General features: G+C 27.8%; 1 protein-coding gene across 1 annotated transcript; it reads left to right on the forward strand.

Annotated features, from left to right (window-relative positions):
- The first annotated feature begins 1,355 nt into the window (after nucleotides 1–1,355).
- On the forward strand, nucleotides 1,356–12,756 carry LOC126837895 (uncharacterized). The gene is made up of 10 exons (XM_050571869.1): nucleotides 1,356–1,524; nucleotides 2,247–2,451; nucleotides 2,633–2,736; nucleotides 3,174–3,369; nucleotides 5,213–5,363; nucleotides 10,230–10,284; nucleotides 10,971–11,136; nucleotides 11,407–11,510; nucleotides 11,937–12,132; nucleotides 12,563–12,756. The coding sequence occupies exons 1-10, from the start codon at nucleotides 1,420–1,422 to the stop codon at nucleotides 12,754–12,756; spliced, it is 1,476 nt and encodes a 491-aa protein (XP_050427826.1). The 5' UTR covers nucleotides 1,356–1,419.
- The last annotated feature ends 1,499 nt before the right edge of the window (nucleotides 12,757–14,255 follow it).

The raw sequence follows: 14,255 nt of genomic DNA on the forward strand, positions 1-14,255 counted from the left end.
AAATTTGTACTCTATTTTATACTATTGTTTTTGTGTTAAAACAGTTATTTTCAGTGCACTTTTTTTCCACAAGATAAAAAAATATCATCATGATTTATGTGTAATTCCCATTTTTTTTTAAATATTAACGTTGATAAGAGAAAAGACAAAGTGTAGATACGAATGTGTAGTCGTTTTCTGTATATTGTACCAAGAATTTATAAAAAAATGAGTATATTTTGTTTTTGTAAATAGTCAAACGATAAAGCAGTTGAAAAAAACTTAACACATCTGTGTATACAAATCCAACAATGGTATATCTGATTCTAGAATCTAGTCAATGTATGATATATTACTAGTATAACCTTGATTTTCTAAGCTATTATAAATAAGCCCTCGCAGCTCGCACCAAAAAAAAAAACAAATTTAAGCGAAATAATTTCATAAGTTGATAATTATTTAAAAAGCAGTAATTTTAAACAGTAACAGAGATGTATTTATAAATTTGACGTCGGATTGGCAAATGTACATGTATTATCTAACTATGAGTAATAAACACTTAAAAACTGGTTTGTCTAAATATATTGACAACTATTAGTAGATTTTTTTTCGTAACGCTGGTAAAATAATACAAAAAATATTGGATTTTGCAAAAGACTACGTGAACACAATGCACGAGAGCGGAGAGATACACATTTAGGTTATAGGCACATAGTCATTTTCTGTATATTATACACGGGATTCAAGAAAAGTTCAAAATATTTTGTCAGTAGGAATAAAGGTACATTAAAACAACTGTGTATGCAAATGCCACAAAAGTTTATACGATTCGAGAATATTGTCAACGCATGATGTCTTATACTAGTATATATATATATATATATATAGTATTGTATTACTAGTATGGCCTTCGATTTTCTAAGCTACTATAATAAGGGCTCACACGAACACAAAAAAAAAAACCAAATTTATAAATAAGTAATGTTTATCACAAAGATCTCTAAAGCGGAGTTTTCCCAATTAAAAAAATGAATAATTATACCATTAGACGCTAATGTACGTCTGATATTCTTCTATACAATTTAAGTACATATTGGAACTTGGAAATTCATAGTTTTGATATTTGATGGCATGGAAGCTGGTTAAGTATATGTAATGGTGTTTTGCAATACACAATTTCTAAACTATTTTTTGAAACATAAAAAAAAATTGCATACCTTTTCGATATGTTTGTAGGGTTTTATACAACATATATACTTACAGACTTGCGCAAATATGCAAGTTAAACAATAGTGCCGCATCTAAAAAATTCAATAACATAACTCGTATAGTTTTAGTTTTATTTTTTCAATTCAGTTTAAGACAGGCATCCAAAGGCGGTAAAATTCATTCGTTTTGTCCCAAAGTTTAACTTCAGTTTATACTTTATATAGCAGTACAATGTTTTTTAATTTCTCTTTGTTGTTACTCTTTTTTGTCATAACGGCTAGCTGTAGGATTCCGTACCGACCTAGTACATCCGGTACAGGTGATCTTGAAGATGAGGTAATTCATACTATTATTTTTCGACAATATTTAGCTGAATCATTTATAATATAAAGGAAAAAACCAACCCAAATAGTCATTCTTATCTGGGAAACTATTATTATTTTAGCATAAAGGCTTACACATAAAATTATTTTCATAAATAGTTATAATCAAAAAAAGTTTTAGAGCTTAAAAAAAGTAATTTAGAATCGTAACTTAATGATTTGAGTTAAATTCATTCAAAATCATGTGTTAGCCGAAAACATATAATTAGGTTTTAATACTTTGTAAATTATTAAATATTAATAGTTATATTATTTTTTGAATTAATAAAATAAGATTAGTGCTGTAAATCTGAGCGTAATAAATAATGTAACCTAAATAAAATAGTTACTGTCTTTTAATGTTAAGTATACGTTCTATGCTTTGTAAAAAATAACGAAATAATGTCAAGAACAATATTTATATAATTTATAAATTTGGTTACTAAGACAAGATTATCAAAATAATTTCTTAAACCTCCTGAAGTACATATATTTGTGTTATATTATAGCAATCAATAAAATAATTTTTTAATCCATTTTCATTTTGATTAATAAAACCTTAAAATTTTTAATAAGGCAAAGTGTACTTAGCATACAAAAAATAACCTTAAATAAATACTATTTAAATAATATTATTTAAGTTTTACAGTCGGATTTTTTATGGAATTCAACTTTGTATTGATAATAAATTTTCAGATTATAGAACATTCGTTCAAGGATTGTATAAAATGGTTGACCAATGTTCAAAAAAAAAAGACTAGTAGTTTGGCTTTACGGTTATACAATGCTCTAATATCCCAGACTAGTGATTTAACATTGGGTCAATGTGTATTGTATATGGGTAATGACGATTTGAAATTCGCGAATGAATACTTTGATGAGCAAAGAGCAAAAAAAAAAGGTAAACGCAAAGTAAAAATCATCATTATAAAAACAATACATTTTCAGCTAAAATAAAATTGTTTCATCAACAACCGAGGTTACCACTACACCACACCGTGCCTTTATAATAACATATATTATAAATGATAATAATTATTATTTATATTAAAATTCAAAATAGTGGTATATTTTTGTTCTAGAACCTTTAAATTTAGAAGGATTTGTTGATCTTTTTAAACACGTTTGCAAAGGAAAAGGGAAGTCCGTACAAGAATGCGCTGAGGAGTGGGAAACTGAAGAAGGGGTAATCTTATATTATAATAATAATTGTTTGTTACAACAGCTAAAGTATATCTGTGTTAAATTATAGCAATCAATAAAAAAACGTTTAAATTAATTTTTATTTTTTAGTCTGTGTAAAAAAACATTAAAGCTTGTAAAAATGTGACGTATACTTGGCATACTACAATTACAATTTTTAAAAAAACAAACATTTTTATAGAATCCGAGTAATAAATATGTTTTTTATTTTTTGTAAAAAAAAAATATGTTAATTAAAAAATTACATTTCCTCTAAACCAAAAAAAAGTAATGATTAAGAAATCAAAACTATACTTTTATTTATAACAAACTGATAAAAAAAATTTTTTTTTTATTACTTGTTAATTAGCCCGTAGGTTATACGTGTATTTATTTAGATTTTTTATGAAATTAAACTTTGTATTGCTAAATGATTTTCAGGTTATAGTAGACTCGTTCATTGATTGTAAACAATGGTACAACAGAAACCTACCTTACTTAGTTGAAAGAATTTCATGCTATACATTTGCCAGTTATATGAAATTGGCTCATGAAGATGATAAGTCCATAGATCATCATCGTATCGTGAGTGATTTCATGCAGACCCGATCATACCCAAATTTTTCAAAAGATCCAGGTAAACATTAAGTACACACGTTATAATATATATATATTTAAGGATCGGTCAAACAGAAAGCGGACTGTCCGCGCGGACAGGGTCCGTCCAACTAGTCTGCCAGTCCGCTGCGGACTGGGATAGTCAAAAAGAATGCGGACAAGTTTGAGCGAACCAGTGTGAAAACTGCCACAACCAAGAGTGTACTGCTGTGCTGGTTGTTTTTTTATTTTTTACTTTTTTATCTCACGTTTTCTGTTTTCATTTTCTTTTACAAAATGTCTAGATTCTTCTGCTTGTCCTGAGTTAAGCAAGATGAAAAAAAAAGAAAATGGGTACATAAATTAAATAAAAAAAGAATAGAATATTTGGGGAGTTTCACCGACTATGCTGTATTCTCAACGTTCAAACTAGAACTGAACTAAATTGAATTCAATAATTTAAGAGGTCATATTTTTATGAATTGTTTTAAGCCGGATACAGATAGCATTAAACGCTAAAATATTAGCCAGAAACTTGATGTTTTAATATACTAGGCACCTTAGATACGAGCTTGTTACTGCTTGTTAATATACTATAACATTATCTACCATTATCTATAATTCCACCACTACTTTACATTTATTTGATACTTCAACGAGACACGAAAATGCTCATTCGTGGTTGCAGACTCGGATGAAAAATTTTATTAATTTTACATTTTTGTGAAGTGTTGATACCAGTCTTTTGTCGAATCTGTCCATTTTTCTGTTTTTTTTTTTATAATCTGGATGCCACGTATCATACAAATAAACGCATTCTCGAACTAGATCAATCAATCGTTTCATCGGCCATTTTCAGTGCACAATTTTAATGGACGCTCCCTTCTTTCACGTCGTCTTGTCTAGTTTCTATTTCAGCTCTTTTACCTATTGTTTTATTGTATACAGATTGTAAATATTGTCTTTATTTTAATAAAAAAAAAAAAAAAAAATTAAGTACAATATGTTGTCATCAATATTGCTTGTATATTTTATGTTCGATAGTTATATAATAATAATAATAATATTTTAAAAGTGCTGATACGTGTGGAAAATCCAGTGTATTGTCTATATTTAATACATATTATTTCTTTTTATTTTACAAAATTATTCCAGTCCGCCGCGAACTTTGTGAAAAAATACAACCATCAGTTTGCCGCGGTAGGCCGCTGTCTGTTTAACCAGAATGGTGCATTTTAATAGAGTACAGAGTCCGCGGCGGACCAGCGACCTGTCCGCGCGGACAGTCCGCTTTCTGTTTGACCGATCCTTTAACCATTAAATTTATATTTTATCAATAAATATTTTTTTTGTTTTCGATGCGAAACTGTAAAGCAGTTGGTTTTTAAGAAAATCACATTTATCATATTTATAAAAATGTTAAAATTATGTATATTTTTTTTTGTTTTTCAAACAACACTACTTGTTAATTATTTAATTTGATGTTATCAAACGGTTTTACGCCTTAAAAGTGTTAAATAAAATAATTACCGTCCGGGAGAAGTAAAAACTGACGAAAAAAAAAAATCTATATACATACGTAATACACAAATCGACTGCCCCAACGAAAAGGGTCGTATCTCGTTTTTTGCAACTTTTCAGGATGAACCAAACAAACATTCAAATTTAAATTCTTATTCTGTTTTTAACATATCAGTTCGAAAATTAATGAGACGCGAAAATACAGAAATTTAGACAAAACAACACATCATTATAAAACATATACCTTTTCAGCTGCTCATCTAAGCTAAAATAGTTTGTTTTATTGACAACTGCATCACATCATGCCCGTATTATACCATATTATAATATTATATAAATTCGAAATTTTTGTTCTGTTGTAGAATTTATAGATTTAAATATATTTGGGGATTTATTTAAAAACCATTGCGGCGTACTACAATTATCGATTAAAGAATGCGCCAAACTAAGAAGAGAAGCAACGTTAATTAAGAAGCAAAAAGAAATCGAAAATAGGCGTAGAGACGGAAGGGAGTAGTTTAATATTAATATGATAATAATATCTAATAGTATAATTAATTTTTAATATAATAATTTGCCGAATAATAATACAATTTTTTTAAATATGTTAAAAAATCACTTAAAAACGTTACTAAAAAAAATGTTTCAAAATACAATATGTCTTAACGACTTTTATGACTCAAAAATCGTTGTTTCTTTTAAATAAACACCGGTTACTTACATTTTGTGCAATGTCATTTTTATTTATAAGAAAATTAAAAAAATACCTACTTTATACAAATTATTTTGATAGGTAATTTAAAAAGAGACAATATGTGTAAGTAGTGTAGATTTGGTGTAGATTTGGTGTAGAACAAAACTGCGATAGTACTTAAAGTTTATTTAATAGTACTTTTTAACATTCAATTGTAAAAATTTAGAAGACTTGTGATCTCTTTCACCTTGTCACTCTTGTGGTCTGACCTCACTATGATAGCTTTAAAAAAAAAAAAAATTAATTTCTTATAAACCCTAATTTGATATTTAAGTTGACATATACTATATTGAATTAACTTTTAAGCTGAGGAGCATATTTTAGGGACAAAAAATAGTTTCACTTTAAAACAATAATAATATGCATAACGTGATAAAAACAAATGGTTGTATATCGACTTGTATGGAACAAAAAAATAAATTGTTTTTCAGTAAAATATTTTCTAATTTGAAACATTTGTACAAATAAGAACAATAACAGCGACAACACCAGTAGAAAACACAAAAACAATTTTTTTCAACAGCAAATGATTAAAGTCTTCAATTCAAACCTACTCGTCGCTAAAATACCTGTTTATAGTTCATATTGCGAATTGAGAAAAATGTACAAAAGAACCTGCCATGATACACGGGTTTGATAGTAAAAAAATAATTTAAGAAATTAAAAAAATTATAAGTAGCTTGATATTTTATAATGAGCCACATCACGCATATATAATTCTTATTTTCAACAAATTGACAAAAAATAAATAATCACGTTCACTACCGCTCTTGATGTGAAGCCAAAATGTAAGTTGTTTGAGGCTGATGTATAACATTTTTTAATATTTATTATTTCGGCTATAAGGGACGATACGATGGTTGGAATTATAACTTGCTAGAATTCGGAAAATAACATACTTTGCAAACGCCTTTTTACGATATTGACATTTATACATGTGTGTTTTCATACTGAAAACTGCAAAAATATTGACACTTTTCCTAGCATGGCATATAATATACCGTAGCTACAATACATAGTATAGTTTATCGTCGATAAGACATGGGTTACATTTAAAAAAAGACAACAAGTACAAACTACTGTGTAAAAATTGAATAATATATTTTGTTTTTGCACATAGTCAAACGATAAAGCCGTTGAAAAAAACATAGACATCTGTGCATTCAAATCCAATAATAATGGTATATCTGATTCTAGAGTATTGTCAACGAATGAAGTATTACTAGTATCTACTCTTCTACACTTATTCAATTTATCTCTTTCTTCGGGTATTTTGCCGGATAAATCGAAAATTACCTATATATCACCAATCTCCAAAAGAGGTGACAATACTCAAATAACTTATTACCGTCCTATCTCGATAATCTCAATCATCACAAAACTATTTGAAAGTGTTGTATCAAAAACACTTTATCCAATATTTAAAAACATAATTATTGATGAGCAACATGGTTTCACGACTGGTAGGTCGACTAGTACAAATCATTTAGTGTTCCAACGTTACGTACTAGATGCGTTTAAGGCAGGACACCAGGTTGATGCTATCTACACCGACTTTCCGAAAGCTTTCGACAAAATTGACCACAATATTCTTGCCTCTAAATTATATCACTTAGGTATACGCAATCCTTTTCATCCTTTCCTTTTTTTTTTCTGGTAGGAAACAATATGTTAAAATTAAAAACTTTAGTTCAAGTCAGTATGATGTAAGTTCGGGTGTCCCTCAAGGGTTTCATTTAGCACCATTACTGTTAAACATATTCATTAATGATATTAATTTTAATAATTCACGCATGTTACTTTTTGCGAATGACTTAAAACTATTTCGTATTATTAACACCCGAAATGATGCTAAGTTACTTCAAAATGACATAAACGTCCTCTATGTTTGGTGCAACCAGAACAGTGTACATTTAAATATTTCCAAGTGCAAAGTATTATCGTTCTCGAAAAAACGGACATCATATCTTTATAACTACTATTTAAATGATTCTGAACTCACTCGCATCTCTAAAAATATTGACCTAAGTATAATATTTGATGCACCTCTATCATTTAATGAACATTATTTATATATTCAAAATAAAGCCTCCTCTATGCTTGGTTTTATTAATCGAAACTGCAAAGGTTTTAATAATGCATATGCATTAAAAGCACTTTATTGTTCATATGTACGGTCAATACTTGATTACTGCTCTATAGTTTGGTTTCCTAGTAAAGTAGGTCCGATACAAACAATAGAATCGATACAAAATCGTTTTTTGAGATTATTATCTTTTAACCGTGACATTCAACGTCAATCTCACTCTTCTTATCAGCCACTATTGTCTCTTTTAAACTTGGAGTCGTTGGAGATACGAAGGAAAAGGTTAGATCTTGGTTTTATTTTTAAAATACTTGATGAGCAGGTTTATTGTCCAGAATTACTTTCAAGCTTAAGCTTTCTGGTTCCTAATCGGAGTACTAGACAACAAAATACTTTGTATGTACCATTTCAGTCTAGCAATTATGGTCGAAATTCTCCAATGATTAAAGGTATGGATTTAGTTAATAAATATCATATTGATTTATTTTCATGTTCAACTATTGATAACTTTAATTTATATTTAAACAATTTAATAAAATAATATATTTAACTAGTATGTAAGAAATATCCAAGAACCTATGATTATGTATTTGTATATATTTATATTGTAATTAACTTGATACTAATGTATACTTAGTAATATTTAACCTATTTAATAAGTGTGTAGTAACCACATAGATTTTATCTAGAAAATTGTACGCATCGATCATTGTATATTCTTTTTAATTGGGCATTTTTGCCCGTCCAAATAAATAACCTTCGATTTTCTAAGCTATAATAAATAAGCCCTCGCAGCTCACACCAAAAAAAAAAAACCAAATTCGAGCGAAATGATTTCGTAAGTCGATAACGATTTAAAAAGCAGTAACTTTAAAAGTCAAGTTATGTTTACATTATGTATTTGGCGTGGGATCGGTAAATGGTCAATTACCTTATAATGAGTAAAAAACACTAAAAAAACTGGTTTAACTAAAAATATTGACAATTATTAGTAGTTATTATTTGTATAAGTCGAATAGTATTATAATAGTGTTAAAAATGTTATCAACATATGAAATATATTTTATTAATGAACTATACAGGTTACAACTTACAAGTGTGGTCAAACACAAATAATGCTATGACATTAAATACTAATTTTTATTCCGATTTAAGAACTTTTTTTTTTACTACGATTTCCATTTTTGAGGGTTTCAAAAAATAAACAAACCTGTCTGTGATCCAGTTAAAAAATTACGGAATCTCAAGTTTCGAGTTACGTTTCATTGTCATGATGTATAAAATATTTTTTTTCAATAAGACATTTTTTTGTAACGCTGGTATAATAATATCATAATAATTATGTGCAGTATCCGCAATCAAGGGGGGGGATACTCGGGTTCAGACCCCCCCCCTCCTTGAGTGTTTCTAAAGTGGAATATTGGGTAAGGTAATTTTAGTTATTGTCTAATTATATTTTACAGTAAACAATATTTTTTTAATTTTGGCAATATAATAATTTTGGTTTGGCCTGCTTTGTGGCAGATAACAAATCGTTATCACATATTGTCATTTTCTTATATTACACATGGACCTTATACCTAAAAACCGTACTTTGGACACCCTTTCCCCCCCCCGGGATATTTCTGGTTGCGCTACTGATTATGTGTAATCCCGAATGTTTTACATTTTCATAGTCGATACAGAAAATATTAGATTTTGCAAAAAACCACGTGAACACAATTCATGAAAGATACACATTTAGATAAATAAGCACATAGTCATTTTCTGTACAATTTTAACGGGATCCTAGAAAAGTTCAATACATTTTGTCAGTAGGAATAAAAACATATTGACACAACTGTGTATGCAAATCCCACAAAAGTGTATTCGATTCGAGAGTATTAGCAACGTATAATATATTACTAGTATAACCTTCGATTTTCTAAGCTATTATAATAAGGGATCACACGAACACAAAAAAAACCAAATTCGAGCAAAATTATGAATAAGCAATGGTTATTTACTAAGATCTAAATGTTCCCCAACTTTTAAAATGGAAAAGTCTAACAACAGACTAATGTACTGTGTCTGTGACTGACTAACATCGGTCATACAAATGTATGAATGATATACTTCTACACAATTTAAGTACATATTAGAACTTAAAGATTCGTAGTCTTGATATTTGATGGCTGGAAGTTGGTTCGATATATTATATAATGATGTTTTGCAATACACAAATTCTAAACTATTTTCTTTGAAATAAAAAAAAAATTGCATACCTTTTCGATATGTTTGTAGGGTTTTTATTCAACATATATACTTACAGACTTGTACAAATATGCAAGTTAAATAATAGTGCCGTATCTAAAAAATTCAATAACATAACTCGTATAGTTTTAGTTTTATTTTTTTCAATTCAGTTTAAGACAGGCATCCAAAGGCGGTAAAATTCATTCGTTTTGTCCCAAAGTTTAACTTCAGTTTATACTTTATATAACAGTACAATGTTTTTTAATTTCTCATTGTTGTTACTCTTTTTTATCATAACGGCTAGCTGCAGGATTCCGTACCGACCTAGTACATCCGGTACAGGTGATCTTGAAGATGAGGTAATTCATACTATTATTTTTTTGACAATATTTCGCTGAGTCATTTATAATATAAAGGAAAAAACCAACCCAAATAGTCATTCTTATCTGAGAAACTATTATTATTTTAGCATAAAGGCTTACACATAAAATTATTTTCATAAATAGTTATAATCAAAAAAAGTTTTAGAGCTTAAAAAAAGTAATTTAGAATCGTAACTTAATGATTTGAGTTAAATTCATTAAAAACCGTGTGTTAGCCGAAAATATATAATTAGGTTTTAATACTTTGTAAATTATTAAATATTTATATTTGTATTACTTTTTGAATTATTAAAAAAATATTAGTGCTGTAAATCTGAGCGTAATAAATAATGTAATCTAAATAAAATAGTTACTGTCTTTTAATGTATACGTTATATGTTATGTAAGAATAATATTTACATAATTTGTAAATTTGATTACTAAAACATTAAGGCCTATAAAAATAATTCTTTATACCTGCTAAAGTATATTTGTGTTATATTATAGCAATCAATAAAGAAACTTTTAAATTAATTTTTTTTTAGTTTGAATAATATAACATTAAAGTTTGTAATAATGCATGACAAAAAAATAACCATTTTTAGGTTTAATTTGAAAATTATTTAAGTTTTACAATCCGATTATTTATGGAATTCAACTTTGTACTAATAATACATTTTCAGATTATAGAACATTCGTTCAAGGATTGTAGAAAATGGTTCTTCAAAGTCCCTAAATACCAGACTAGTGATTTAACATTGGGTCAATGTGTAAAGTACATGGGTAAAAACCCAGATGATTTGAAAATCGCGAATGATTACTTCAAAAAGCAAACAGCGAAAAAATATGGTAAACACAAAGTAGTATACTAAAAATTTATAAGATCTAAAAAAACGCTCAAAAAGGTAAAATAAAAAAAATAGTCCGCACATAAATGTAGACAAATTAAAACACATCTTGTAAAAAACAATATATTTGCAGCTAAAATAAAATTGTTTCATCGACAACTGAGGTGACCACTACACCACACCATGCCTTTATAATAACATACATATTTTATAAATGATAATAATTATTATTTATATTAAAATTCAAAATTTTTGTATATTTTTGTTCTAGAACCTTTAAATTTAGAAGGATTTGTTGACCTTTTTAAACACGTTTGCAAAGGAAAAAGGAAGCCCGTACAAGAATGCGCTGAAGAGTGGGAAACTGAAGAAGGGGTAAATATTAAATCCTATATAATAATAATAATTGTTTGTTTCAACGGGTAATGTATATCTGTGTTAAATTATAGCAATCAATAAAAAAACGTTTGAATTAATTTTTATTTTTACATTAAAGCTTGTACAAATGTGACGTATACTTAAAATTAAAATTATTAAAAAAACAAAAATTTTTTAGAATCCGAGTAATAAATATGTTTTTTTATTTTTAGTAAATTACATTTCCTCTAAACCAAAAAAAAAAGTAACGATGAAGAAATCAAAACTATACTTTTATTTATAGCAAACTGATAAAAAAAATTTTTTTTTTTATTACTTGTTAATTAGTCCGTAGGTTATACGTGTATTTAAGCCTATGCGGTTATCAATTTTATAATCAGATTTTTTTTTAAATTAAACTGTGTATTGCTTAACAATTTTCAGGTCATAGAAGATTCTTTCATTGATTGTAGACAATGGTTCTGCAGAGATTCACCTTTTGTAGTTAATGGAATTTCACACGACGCATTTAGCAGGTACATGATGTTGGCTGATGAAGATGATAAGTCCATAGATCATCAAGGTATCGTGAATGATTTCATACAGACCCACACATATCCAAATTCAACAGAATATTCAGGTAAACATTAACTACACATTAAGTTATATATCGTTAAATAATATTCTTTTGTTCTCGATGTGAAACTGGTAAAACAGTTGTTTTAAGGAAAATACTCTCAATTACATTTATAAAAATTAAAATATGATGTATATTTTGTTATTTTTTAAACAACACAACTTGTTAATTATTTGATATATTTGATAATAATAAACGGTGTATACGCCTTAAAATTGTAAATTAAAAGAATTACCGCCCAGAATAAGTAAAAAGTGACCATAAAAACATATCTACATAAGTAATTCACACATACTATTAAAATTAGCGAGACCCAAAAATACACAAATTTAGACAAAATATTAAAACACATACAAACTGAGCTAACGACTGCATCACATCATGCCCCTATAATACCATATTATTTAAATTCAAAATTATTGTTCTGTTTTAGACTTTATAAATTTAAAAATATTTGGGGATTTTTTTAAAAACCATTGCGGCGTACTACAAATATCGATTAAAGAATGTGCCAAACTAAGAAGGGAAGCAACGTTAATTAAGAAGCAAAAAGAAATCGAAAGTAGGCGTTTATACGAGGCATTTAAAGAAGACGAAAAACGGAAGTTGGAACTCCTAAAGAAATAGTTTAATATTAATATGTTAATAATGTCTAATAGTATATTTCATTTTTAATATAGTAATTTGCCGAATAATGGTACTATTTTTTTTAAAATGTTAAAAAATCACTTAAAAACGTTACTCAAAAAAAAATGTTTCAAAATACAATACGTCTTAACGACTTTTATAACTCCAAAACCGCTGTTTCTTTTCAAATAAACACCGATTACTTACATTTTGTGTAATATTATTTTTATTTCTAAGAAAATAGAAGAAAAAAAATCAGACTTAAGAACTAAAATTAAGACACAACTAAGATGAAGTAGGTAGTAGCTGATGTAACTTAAGTGTAGTATAAATCTATAACATGTAAAATTGGTTGAATGCTAACGGACAAATATTTTCAAGACAAAAATTACTACACTTCAAAACAATAATAATATACATAACGTGATAAAAACAAACGGTAGTATATCGACTTGTATCAAACAAAAAATAAATTGTTTTTCAGTGAAATATTTTCGTATTCGAAATATTTGTACAAATAAGAACAATAACAGCGACAACAACGGTAGAAAACACAAAAACAATTTCGGTTTTACAGCAAATGGTTAAAGTATTCGCGTCGATAAAATATCTGTTTCTTGATGTGAAGCTTTTATAGTGAGCCAAAATATGAAATATTTGCCGCTGATCTATAATATTTTTTAATAATTATTATTTCGGCTCTAAGGGACTGATGCGATGGTGGAATTATACTCGCTAGAATTCGGGAAACAACATGCTTTGCAAACGCCTTTTTACGATATTGACATTTACACATGTGTGTTTTCCTACTGAAAACTGCAAAAATATTGACACTTTTCCTAGCGTGGCCTTAAAAGGCCGCAACTATAGTACAAAGTATATAATATAGTTTATAAAACACATTTTAAAACGGTCAACGTCGTTTAGGTAAATTGTTCAATACATTATCGACTCACAATCAGTTTTAAAACTATTACTGAAACAAATTCGATGGTACTCGGGAAAAACTGGCCAAGTCTAAAATTTTCAAACACGAGTTTACATCATACCAAAGTCCAGTAAAATGATAAGATTTTTTTTTTGTAAAATTATCTATGTCATACAACGAATTTATCAGTTGTCACACCTTTATGAATTTTTGTTTTTACATTATATGCCATATGGTATACATTTTTTAATTTTCTATCTGGATTACTGAACATTTTAAATTTTAGACTTAGCCACAGTTTTTCCCGAGCACCATCGAATTGTACAACAAAATAGTAGTTACTCATAAATAAAAAAATAACACAAAGGTGTACACGATAAGATATATAGAACTAAGTACAATATAAAAGAATGTGATGTATATTAATATCAAAAACCATACAACGTCCTCGGTGTTAAACTATTAATCCAAATTTTCATTCTTGCATATTTAAAGGCATTTTTTTGTTTTTAACAGCAATGTTTTTCGGTATGCTGTCAGCAATTTCAGGTACACGAAAAAAAAACCAAGC

The sequence above is a fragment of the Adelges cooleyi genome, unplaced genomic scaffold (assembly GCF_023614345.1).
Source record: "Adelges cooleyi isolate 19-005CV unplaced genomic scaffold, UGA_ACOO_1.1 ACOO_flye_CR_arks_rails_tigmint_CR_PRNA_30, whole genome shotgun sequence".
In the NCBI taxonomy this organism is placed as follows: domain Eukaryota; kingdom Metazoa; phylum Arthropoda; class Insecta; order Hemiptera; family Adelgidae; genus Adelges; species Adelges cooleyi.